The sequence below is a fragment of the Asterias rubens genome, chromosome 3 (assembly GCF_902459465.1).
Source record: "Asterias rubens chromosome 3, eAstRub1.3, whole genome shotgun sequence".
Lineage (NCBI taxonomy): Eukaryota > Metazoa > Echinodermata > Asteroidea > Forcipulatida > Asteriidae > Asterias > Asterias rubens.
Window position 1 is genome coordinate 8,868,037 of NC_047064.1, and position 12,232 is coordinate 8,880,268.

Sequence of the window (12,232 nt, forward strand, 5' to 3'; positions counted from 1 at the left end):
AGCAAGTGTCACGACCGGGATTCAAACCCACACTCTGCTGATCAAACAGCAGAGCTTGGATCCGGTGCCTGGCTCATACAATGTCATTTTCATGCGATTTATTTTTGGTAAAACCTATGAACGTAGTATTACTTTATGTAGGTTTTTAGGCAGTGCATGGTGATCAATGCATATTTGTTTTGCAGTTACAACACCATATATACATCTACTTTGCGATGTAGGATTTTTCTTTGATAACTTGTTGTGCTATTTATTATACTGTCGCAAAGTAAATTTCAGAATTCGGGAGACTTCTAAAATCTTAAAAGAGGGAAGCTAGAATTTGACTTTCAGGGATAAGATATTTCAGACTTTTCTCTGAAATCAGATTTTGTTGTGTCTGCCTGGAGAAAAAAAGTGTTCTTATTTTTTGAATACACTTCTCTAGGGTTGAGGATACTGTATCAAAAAGCTCCTTATAATCATAACTCCAGAGGTTACCAATTATATGCAAATCCCTAGTTTCAGCTCATACCTCTTAAAATTATGATCCACTTTTCAGGTTTTTTTGCAAACAATTATTTGAACACATATATAATCAAAATCCTGATTTGAAAACTCTTCCCTTCTAGGAACTCTTGACACTACCAAGTTCTGGACTGGTCTGAATGATAACAAACTCTCAATGACTTACGAATGGAGTGATGATAGTCCTGTACTGTACACAAACTGGGCTGCTCATGAACCTAATAACAATGGAGGCAAGAATGAAGACTGTGTACAAACGTCTACATCGGTAAGTAACGGCCCTTTCAAATGAGAGAATTTTTGTAACAAGAGACCTTGGCTAAAATTACATAATGTTAAAAGATAGCCTATTCAAGTTGAGTGGAAGCTATTCTTGTTAAATATGAACCAAGCACCCTTGCTATTTTTAACAGTGATGTTTAATGTGTACAAATGTCTACATCAGTAAGTTAAGGCCATTTCTTACTTCATTTTCAGTGAAATCACATTGATGTTAAATAAATAGCAATTCCTGTCAAATTAAAACTATCCTTGTAACAAGTTTTTTTAAACGTTTGTTTTTTTAATTCGCGAACCCTTTTGTTTCAATTGTGTACTTTGTGTTCTTTACATTATTATGTTTTTTAGCAGGCTGTTTTCTCTATTACGGGTCTTATTCAGATTGGAACAAAATAAAAAATAAATAAAAATGTCATAACTTGAGAACCAAAAAATAACACAAGTGTCTGAAATATGTCAAAATGAAACTTGTTGTTTGATCTTTTCAGGTATGTATAAAACTCGTAATGTTGATTGTCCCCTGCGACTCAATTTTACAGAGCCCATCACAAATAAGCGTTTGACAGAAACCAATCTACTACCTTCAATAACACATTTGCGCCTTTTTGTTATGAACGAAGAAGAGCTAGTAGATTCCATGTTTGTTTTAAGCCTAAATTGTTACTCTATTCCCCCAGGGTTTCTGGAGTGATGTTGATTGTCTTGGGCTGAGTCATTACATGTGTAAGATGAAGAAACAGGATCTTCCACCTACCCTGGTCCCAATAACTCCAAATGGCTGCGACCCGGTAAGACATCATCAGTTTTTCCCTCCAAAATCATCTATTTTCACACAAAAAGGAAGGATAAGATGACCATGGAGCAGTACGTTTGGTATCACTCTTAAAATGAATGGTCTTAACAAACTGACTTGGTTAGAAGTGCAGCAGCTTTCGTAGTACTAAGCGTTTTGAGAATCATTTAACGTTGAAGTAATGTGGTTTTGTAGCGAGTATATAAGTTTTTATCCCACAAAATAATGAATTTGAGAAACCTTTCTGTCAGGCATGTTTCTACGGATTCTTCCTGAATGGATATAACCAGTCCAGATTTGTTGGTGATATCTCAAAAACCCTACCACTTTTTTGACATGAAATGTTGGTGATTGAGCTTCAAATGTCACAGGTCTCTGTTACTTCATGTGTATTGTGTTAAGGGTCACATAAATGCAGAGGGTCTTTGGCAATTACCAATGTTGTCCACCATTGTTAGTCAAAAGTGGAATAATTTTAATGACTTTTTTTCTGCAGATGTACACATTACTCAAAGCACACAGGTTTGTTACTTCATATGTATGTTAGGTCACGAAACTGCAGACAGTCTTTGGCAATTACCAATGTTGTCCATTGTTAGTCTAAAGTGGAATAGTTTTAATGACATTTTTCTTTTCAGATATACTCATTACTCAAGTCACAAAGGTTTGTTACTTTATATGTATGTTAGGTCACGAAACTGCAGATAGTCTTTGGCAATTACCAATGTTGTCCATTGTTAGTCTAAAGTGGAATAGTTTTAATGACATTTTTCTTTTCAGATATACTCATTACTCAAGTTTGTTACTTTATATGTATGTTAGGTCACGAAACTGCAGATAGTCTTTGGCAATTACCAATGTTGTCCACCATTGTTAGTCAAAAGTGAAATAATTTTAATGAATTTTTTTCTTCAGATGTTACGTACTCATTACTCAAGTCACTTTCTATTTTTGTGTTTTCTCAGAGTTGGATTTCTTATGAAGGATCTTGCTACAAAATTGAGGACAGCGATAAAGCAGGATTCTTAGGAGCGATGACAAATTGCCAATTAGCCGGTGGAAACTTGGTCATTATAAATGACAGGTATTGTTTGTCAACAGATATAAGTTTTTAATAGATGGAAATTTGCATCGGGGATAAAGAGTGTAATTGTATTTTTTACCCGTATACAATGATGTGTGTTAGCGCTGTATACTCAGTTCTTTCTAGAGCTTTGAGCTGTGAGCACTGTGGAAAAAAATCACAGGCATATTACTAAGCTAGTCTTGTTAGTAAGACACTGCTCGAGCTGCAAAGGTCATGGGTTCGAATCCCACCCGAGTGATCAGCCCTTTTGCCCTTAATTTGAGTCTCCCTATTAATTGGAGTCTCCCTATATTGTCACTATCTTTGTTTGGGGGCATCAGTCAGACTGCCTTGCAACCCAAGTTTACGATACAAACTTTTAGTTTTTCTTTTCACACAGATATGAGCAGTCGCTGATAACCAGTCAGCTTGGTCTGAGCTCTGGATCTCAATTCTGGATCGGACTCAATGATCAACACACTCCTGGATATTATGAATGGTTGGATGGAGCACCATTGGAGTACAGTAACTGGGGCAAGGGACAACCAGGTCAGAAGAAAAACAGTTGGAAATATTGCACCATAGTTTGATTTCTGTTTGAAATTTTTATTTATAAGTAGATTTATATTAGTGGATTATCCTTCACTGCTCTTTGGCTGTTTTCTTGAGCAACAGTCCAGTCCAAAATATAATTTTTTCATCGCTGTTCTCACAAAAAGTCCAGTGCCAAAAATATTACTTATCAGCGCTGTTCTCATAAAATTGATATGACATTTTTTAACTTTTAATATTAACACAATCTTAATTGGCAAGTAGTGATTTAAGTTTAATTTTCAGAGAATCCCTGTGTTCACAACAAGTATTAATTAATGAAAATTTGTATGTTTTTGTATTGTTAATGTCATGTTATTCAGCCTTTTTGTCAGCAAAACAACAAACCAGTTAATAAACTTAATAAACTTAGTTGGCACAGTCCATCAATGAGATTTGAAAGAAAAAAAAACCAAGGAGCAATTAGAGTCAAGTGTCTTGCTCAGCAAAAACATGCTATTTAAAACATATTATGCGACAGTCATGAGAAGGCGTTACATTTGTGCTTTTCTATCTTGTAGATGATTCCAAGGGGGCATGTGTATTTGCAACCACCGGTAAGACTGCAGGTCTATGGTCCGTCTATGACTGCAGTACTACCATGAACTACATCTGTGAAAAGAGAAGAGCTGGTTTTACCACAGTCAGAGTCATCACCGCGCCTCTGACCACACCGACCAATGATGACTGCCCTCTAGACTGGGTAGGCTATGGATCAAACTGCTATAAGGTATGTTAGGGGAACTTAAAAGTCAGTGGAAACTGTAATTGGTAAAAAAATTACTCAAAATAATTATTAGCATAAAACCTTTAAAATTGGTAACAAGTAATGGGGAGCTTTTGGTGGTTTAAAACATCTGAAGTAGTGTAATTTTCCACGAATTTGATTTTGAAACCTCAGAATTAGAATTTGAGGGCTCGAAATCAAGCATCTGAAAGCACACAACTTTGTGTGACAAGGGTCTTTTTTCTTTCATACTATCTCGCAACTTCGACGACCAACTGAGCGCAAATTTTCACAGGTTTGTTATTTTATTCATGTTGAGATACACAAAGTGAGAAGACTGGTCTTAGACAATTACCAATAGTGTCCAATGGCTTTAAAAAAACACTCCATGGGAGAAACCTCAAATGAATTTCTTCACTGTACGAAAAGGGAGAAATTTGACCAGTTAAACTATTAAAATTGAATAACTCCTTTTGTTCATGTTGAATGATGATGCAATGGAGAATTCATTTTCAAGCCAAATTGAATGAGCAGGGTGATAAACAAACAGAAAAAACTACTCTATTCCCAATCGGATGCATTATGATGTATATTTGGTGCTTATGCTTGTGTTTTTGAGTTTTCTCACAAAGTGGAAGATCTTTATAGACTTGACCAACCATGCACTCTAAAAACTAATGAGTTGAACTCTTGCATGATTTCGGTGAGTGACTACACTTAAACAGGGTTAAATCCAGCATTTTATATGTTAAATCCAGCATTTTAAAGTATTCGGTCAACAATGTTAGTGCCAGTTTAACGTTTAAAAAGCTGATCCAACAATTCAAAGGAATTTTTTTTGGAGAAATGTTGAAATAACACTTAAATTGTTGAATTAACCCATTTTACTTGGATCAAAAATTTAAAATGCTAGATTTAACAAACAAAACGCTGGATCCAATACTTTCAAAGTGTAGTCATCCTCACAGAACTCATGCAAGTGTGTGATTCAACTCTTTATTTTTTTTTAGCGTGCCAACTGATCGATTTTGTGTTTGTTTTAGGCATTTACTCCGAGCCCTCTACTGGATTTCTGGGATTCTGAGAATTTCTGCAAAAACATGGGCGGTAATCTGGCTAGCTTCCACAATAAAAACAATGAGGATTATTTTATCAAGATGGCAAATATCACGTGAGTTTTGTTTTATAATCATTTTGATAGGCTGTGCAAAATCTTGCGTTTTTCGAAAAAGTTCGGCAACCTTGGGCTCCAATGCTTATTTCTTTACCCCTACTTCTTAAAGATAGGTTACTTTAATTGACTGGACTCATACCCCTTCTTATATATCTTAGTTGATCAAGCTTATAACGCACCCCAAAAAAACCTCAAGCCTGAGCACAGGCAAAGGATGGTATTCTGGCTTAGCAGTGTGAAAAGTTTTTTTAATTTTTTATCTCTCCAATAGACCGATCCAGTAGGCTCCGCCCACGACGCACGTGTGAGCAAGAACACGTGGGGCTCTCCAATGCCTTTCTGCACAACTCTGCCGCGCGTGCCAAGCATACGCGCACACATGTCGGACCTTAGTGTCGGACCTTCGTTTCGTTGTGATTGGTCAATACGCAATGGGGCGGAGCTTAATGGATCGGTCTATTACCTCTCTTTTTCTTAGGAGACATACGCCTTTTGGCGACAGTTATTTTTTTAACTTTTATGCTCTCCTGGGCACTCCATTGTTGTTTTACTTTGTTTTCTTAAATATTTTTAATGTATGTACATGTGCTTGTAAATGTGATTGCCCGAATAAATATTATTATTATTTTATACCCTCCTTCCTTTTAAATTTTTCTTGTTCATATAAACCCATCCAGAAAGCAAAATTTGTCAAAAAAACTAACAAAAATAACACTTTACTGTCTTGTATTGAGGACACAAGTAAGATGGAGGACTATAGAATTTCAGTCTTGATGATTTGTTGTCCTTTTCTTTTAGTACGGATGAGTCTTACTGGATTGGCTTCCATGATTCAACATCTGAAGGAGGTAGTCTTCCTCATTTTCTTCTTTCATATTAGAAAAGAAATCATGCTGTTTGGTCTACTTTTCTATACTTTTCCTATTGAAGAGATGTTCCCAGAAATATAACTCCATTGGGAACTAAAATGGGAAATGTCTTTAAACTCAACATAATAGCCTTAAATTTGTTTAAATAACTTTCACCCCCGATTTAGGCAAATTCTAACGCAGATGTAAGGCCAAAACACAAAGTTATTTTTTACCGAGGGAAATGGGCGAAATGTAAACACATAATACTTTTGAAATCACATGACTGGTTGCTTTGTTTCCAACAAACTCATCAACACAATGTTTAAATGAACATTACAGAATTGGCTTTTGCTAACTAAACAGTTGCTGGCAGTGTAAGCGCTTTATGTAATCCATCATCGTGTCCATAAACTGACAAACCTGTAGACGTTTGAGGTCGATCGACCATCTGGGTCACGAGATAGTAGTGACAAACCGATTACAAATTCTGCATTGCATCGATGCCAAAACAAAACTTAATAAAACGCTCACTGAGCGATAAACTCCAAACGCGAAACTAGATTATATATTTCTCATCAAATATGACATTTCAGACAGAAATATTTCAAGGGACGTTTCTACTATCATCATCATTAGACCATGTTAGTTTTATGTAAATATGTGATCTTCACAATTTTTGTTTCGTACCAGTTCTGTAATGTTCCTTTAAATATGTGTGCGTTGCTAAACACTGTGAACCCAAGTCTCATGGTGTCATGTGTCGGCCATATATCTCAAAACGGCATACGTTTTTGTTCTTCTTTTTTCTGAAAGGACTGACATCTAGTGTAAAGGAAAAACCATTTCCAACCTCGCTACCATGGGCAGCGCGCCGTATCACACTAGCTCTGCGTACATCTCTAACCCCTGGGAGGGAAACTCTGATCCGTGTCTTTGATTGGCTATCATACACGCGCAAAATATGAAACGCTGTGCGTCTTCAAAAAGCTCTGTACCCCGAAACGAGTGCGTATAAAGATGTACGTATTCATCACGCAACACTGAACGCCAAGCAAGTTTATGACTTTTATTACACACAGCGCATCCAGCCCCGTGCGCGACTAACGCCCAACACAGAACAGATCAACCACAGGACTAATTATCCATTATATTTGGATATTTTGAAGTCACACTTCCAGGGGTTATGGTCGAGCAAGGCATGCTGGGAAAAAATGGCGCGGCGAGATCGATCACCCCTGGGAACGAGGTTGAACCATTTCATATTTCTGGTAATGAAACCAAGGTTGCCTCAAAAGCAAACTCAGTTACTGCAGCTTGACACACAGACCTGCTAGATAGCTCAGTTGGTAGAGCCCTGCGGCGATTTCACCAAACTCATCCTTACTTGGGATTAATCTTAGGACGTAGGACAAGTTAAGCTCCCTATCTGAAAATGTAGGACCCATTGAACCCATTCTAAGTTAGGAGGGGTTACTCGTCCTAACTCGAGACAGGATTAATCCAAGCGTTTTGTGAAATCGGCCGCTGGTGCGTTAATCCGGAGGCCACAGACTCAAGTACTGCTCTAGTCAATTTTTCTTTGTTCAACCTAAACTGTTTCCCCCAGTTAGTTTCCCTTGTGGTTATTACTTGAACAAAAAATGACTTCTCAACCATCACAATGTGTTTTCTATGCAGGTTTTGAATGGACCGATGGGTCTCCAGTGGAGTATACTAACTGGCATGATGGTGAACCTAATGATTATGATGCAGCTGAAGACTGTGGTGAAATGTCCTTCAATGGGCACGGGTGGAATGACATCAACTGTATGTGGTACCAACGTCCAGCAGTCTGCATGATACCTAAGGGTACGTATTACTCAGGAAATTTTGTCAACTATTCTCAAAACAGTAGATGAAGCTTTTTTAGCTAGAGCCTAGCCTCACTGCAATGGGCAGGGCACCATACTGATACCTCTCGTCACTAATTGGTGTGTCAAGGTTAAGAGCACTCGACTCAAGCTCTGATGCTTCTGATCAACAGAGTGTAGGCTCAAGTCCCAATTGTGGCACCTGTGTCCTTAATCATCACTCATCATCATTCGGCATAGACTTGCGTCCGTGGCCGCCTCGTCCTCAGGTTGTAATGGGGGCGCACTCTTGGAGTTGCCGCCATCACCTGGTGTCTTTCAATCGCTGCTCGTCTCTGTTCTTCTTCCACTCCACTTTGTGACGTTGTCTATCCAGAGCTAGACACTTATTGATGCTTCGTCCTTGGGATGGGACGTAGAGCCGTTGTCCCGTGTGTTGTGCAATGCACGATAAAGAACCCAGGGCACTTATCAAAAAGAGAAGGGGTTTGCCCTGGTGTTCCTGTTTGATTGGCTGCATATTGCACCACTGCACATTGTAAAAGAAGTAGGTCTCATAATTCAAATGCAGTCCCGCATACCTTGCAGGACATAACTGAATGTTGAAGTGCCTTGAGCTCAGTGACGGATATGAGCAGTGCGCATTTTAAATCCATATTAAAGTCAGTGGTCTTCAGACTGTGGCAGTAATTCGACAATTGTTTCTTGTTACTTTTATTGGAGTCTGAGTATAAGAGCGCTATATAAAAAAACACTATTATTGTTATTAACCCCTGGTAGAGATGCACTAGGGGGAAAAACGTGATTGGCTCCAAAAAGTGACTGCTCTGGGTTAACACACTTGTTGAAAACTTATTTGTGCTTGTATGGCTCTTAGGGCACTTGCCAAAATGAAAGGATTTCAATATGAAAGTAGTTCAAATGAATCATGTTTTTAATCTGGTATGAGTGTTATAAGCACCTGCAATGGGGGACCCTCCTTTGTTCAACTCTTTGTGATAGCAACTGTGGACCCATTGTCCCTTTTATTATAGGTTCCCGGTTTGAATGTGGAAACAAACCCAATCAGACATGTCAAAAGACCAAAGAAGAATGAGAGGGGGACAAGTTGCTCTTGGACTTGCCTCTTTTGCGGACTATCATACTTGATTGGATCGACCACAGGCATATTTAAAATGTTCCTTATATTAGCACATTTAAGTAAACTAATGCTACTCAATTCCTATTCATGCCTATTATTTGCACTAATTGAGCTGCTGGATGTGTAATTCATAAGTATAAAAAATGTATAAGTACACTTTGTGATAGAAGACTCAATAATCAGAATGTATTATTTTATATTACTTTTCAGGTCAGATGCTAGCCACAACTATTAAACCTGTAACCTGTAAGTAGGCTTTTAGTTACTGAATTTTATTAGAGGTAAATATCTTTGGGAAATCCATGCGTGTACTTGAAAATAAAGTATTTTCAAGTACACACAATATATCACAGCTGTATATTTAAGTTTGTTTAGATGATCTTCCCATCAAGGGAACTCGGCAAACTCCCTGAAGGGGATATAAACACCAAACTGGCAACCTCCAATCCTTTTCTTACAAACATTGGTTTAACCCATACCCCAAATTCAAACCTCGATACCAAACCTAATCTAAACCATACCTTAACCCCAACCTTTATACACTTCCCCGTTTCATTTGCTTTCAGATAAGCCATGTCCAACAGGTGATGGCGATTTCTTCTTGTACAACCATTTCTGCTACTACCTCAGCCCTGATAGTAACTATCTCGGCTGGAAGGATGCTGAGGATTATTGTCATGAATATGGAGCACACCTTGTTTCTATTCATGACCAGGAGGAATATGACTTCTTATATAACCAGGTATGATGGGCCAGAGTTCAAGTTATGTTGGGTCAAGTCTGAGCCCAAGTCTCAAGTAACTTGGGCCAAGTCTTAGTCAAGAGTCACTTGGGTTGAGTCATTGTCCAAGTCACAAGTCATGCGATACTTGGGTCAAGGCAAGACCAACTCAAGTCATTTGATTTGGTTCAAGTCCAAGTCTTAGTCTTGAGCCACTTTGGTCAAGTTAGAGTCACATGGGTCAACTCCACATCCAAGTGGCTTCCCCCACCATACTCAAGACGTCGTGCAACCCGCTTCAGTGTTTCATTGCCTGAACATGCTCTCTTAGACAGAAGCTTCATCTACACTGCCGTTCCCCTATGGAACAGTCTTCCTGTCTCTGTTGTTGGCAACATTACTGAGGAAGGGATTCAGTCATTTAAATGCTGTGTGCATGGACACCTCCTTCTTACATAATTCAGTGTTTCCTTGGTACCATATATCTTTGTTTTTCTGTCTGATTCAAATTTCATTCTGTTCATTGACCATGTCAATGTCTGTTGGGCTATTAGTCACTTGAGTTGAGTATTAAGTCACTTGGGTAAAGATAATTGACTTATTACTCAGTCCCAATACACACGTCTATTGTGTAAATCTAAAACGTACCCAAAATCTTATTACTTGAAAAAGGCATTATAACTTTTTCACAGTTTGATTTTACATCTTTTCCCCTTATTCTAGATCAACAGACTTGATATTGGATCTTTCTGGATTGGTTTGAGGGAGTACAGTCAATCTGGCAGCTACAAGTAAGTCAAAACATTGTTTCAATAAAAATAATAATAATTATAATACAATATAGACATGTTGGGGTAACAACATGTAATGACTATCTCTAATGAGTTGGGTTGGTTCTGAAAAGAACCGTTGGTTTCAACTCGACGTTTCGATCAGTATGCTCTGAACATCTTCTGTAGAAAGCTGGACTCTGATGCTGCATGCTGCTCTTAAATCCACCACCACAGTACTTAAGCAGCATGCAGCATCAGAGTCCAGCTTTCTCCAGAAGACGATCAGTGCATACTGATCGAAACGTCCAGTTGAAACAAACAGTTCTTTTCAGAACCACCCCAACTCATTAGAGATAGTCATTACATGGTGTTACCGCAAACCTTTATACATGTATATCGTATTTCCACCATGCAAAGTTTCAAATCTTACTTAATAATAAAACAGTCCCTTAGATTTGTCTTATGTTGTATTAGCCAAAAACTCTTCTCTTATTAATCCTTGTATGTAAACAATGATAAAAGAAAGCCGTCTGATAGAAAATTGAAGGAAGGCTAATAACATGAAAACTGCATAAGCTTTCGCAGCAACAACTATTTTGAAGCAGTTATTGCTACGAAACCTTTTGCAGTTTTGATGTAAATAGTTAGTCTTAAAATGCTACTACTACCTTCGTCCTTTTATGTCTTTTATAACTCTTTTTCCTGTCTGTTTTGGTTTTTGTATCCAATAGGAATTTTTTGTAGACGTCTTATGATTTATTTGTATTATCTTGCTTGTGGAGTTTTAACTCGTTTTCACTGTTTCATTGCAAAGTGTTTTGAGGCCTTGAAGCGCTACGTAAACTCTTTCTTTCTTCATCCGTTTCTGTCTACCAAAAAGATGAAGCTTATGTTCCGACTGGTTTTTTATGTCTTTTTGTGTCAGGTGGTCTGACGGCACTTCGCTCGACTACAAGGCATGGGTAGAAGGTGAGCCTAATGATTCTAACGGAGAAGAAAAATGCGTTGAGATGTACCACTTCGACGAGTACAAAGGTATGAAAATCCTCTTACATTAATGTTGTCACACCCATTGCAGCCAGGATCTGCCATTTTGACAGTCAAATTGTGTTTGAATATTGAATATTTTATTTTTTTACGAGAGATTTGCCTAACATCACAAGGCCTCCTCAGAGTTAGGGGCTATACACTTAACTGATTTAGGCTATCAATCCAAATCAGCCACTAGGGGCACGTTGCCACCTACCTACTCCTGAGTCTGAAACAGGCTGCTTCATAGTCCATAAGGATGTTGGCGCGGGTATAGAGCAGAATGCAATACCTTCCTAACTTTTCATGAAGCAATTTGGAGATCGAGTGTGCACAATGGTTAACTAAAGGTTGACCTTTTTGACTCGATCCCAGGCTGGTCGACCATTGGTTGACTACTGATGTGGTCGACCATTTGAAATCAGCCTCGAGCCCATTGTTTCTTCACTGGTCCCAACAGCATGTTCCTTTCTAACATGTGTTAAGCGCAGAGGGGAACCAGTGAAAGTTTAGCGAAAAGGTGGAAGGTTGACTAGACTACCAAACGAGTCGTTCGGGTGAGTACGTCACTGCGCATGTGCATTGCTATAGTGTGTCGTCGTCCACTGGTGGACTAAATGTGCGTATTCGAACTTGCTCTAAGGTGTTGTGCTTTGCTTAAGGGCACAACTGTCATGACCGAGATTCGAACCCGCACTCTGCTACTGACAACACTAAAGCGTGGAGCCCC

The 12,232-nt window shown here is 38.5% G+C and overlaps 1 protein-coding gene across 1 annotated transcript in view; it reads left to right on the forward strand.

Moving 5' to 3' along the window:
* LOC117288044 (macrophage mannose receptor 1-like) overlaps positions 1 to 12,232 on the forward strand; it is a 70,937-nt gene that overhangs the window by 35,024 nt on the left and 23,681 nt on the right. The window contains exons 27-38 of the mRNA XM_033768726.1: positions 612 to 775; positions 1,464 to 1,574; positions 2,545 to 2,663; positions 3,046 to 3,194; positions 3,758 to 3,966; positions 5,007 to 5,134; positions 5,936 to 5,985; positions 7,666 to 7,836; positions 9,190 to 9,225; positions 9,546 to 9,721; positions 10,424 to 10,491; positions 11,399 to 11,508. Of these exons, the coding sequence (XP_033624617.1) occupies positions 612 to 775; positions 1,464 to 1,574; positions 2,545 to 2,663; positions 3,046 to 3,194; positions 3,758 to 3,966; positions 5,007 to 5,134; positions 5,936 to 5,985; positions 7,666 to 7,836; positions 9,190 to 9,225; positions 9,546 to 9,721; positions 10,424 to 10,491; positions 11,399 to 11,508 (1,491 nt within the window). The remainder of the gene's footprint in view (positions 1 to 611; positions 776 to 1,463; positions 1,575 to 2,544; positions 2,664 to 3,045; positions 3,195 to 3,757; positions 3,967 to 5,006; positions 5,135 to 5,935; positions 5,986 to 7,665; positions 7,837 to 9,189; positions 9,226 to 9,545; positions 9,722 to 10,423; positions 10,492 to 11,398; positions 11,509 to 12,232) is intronic.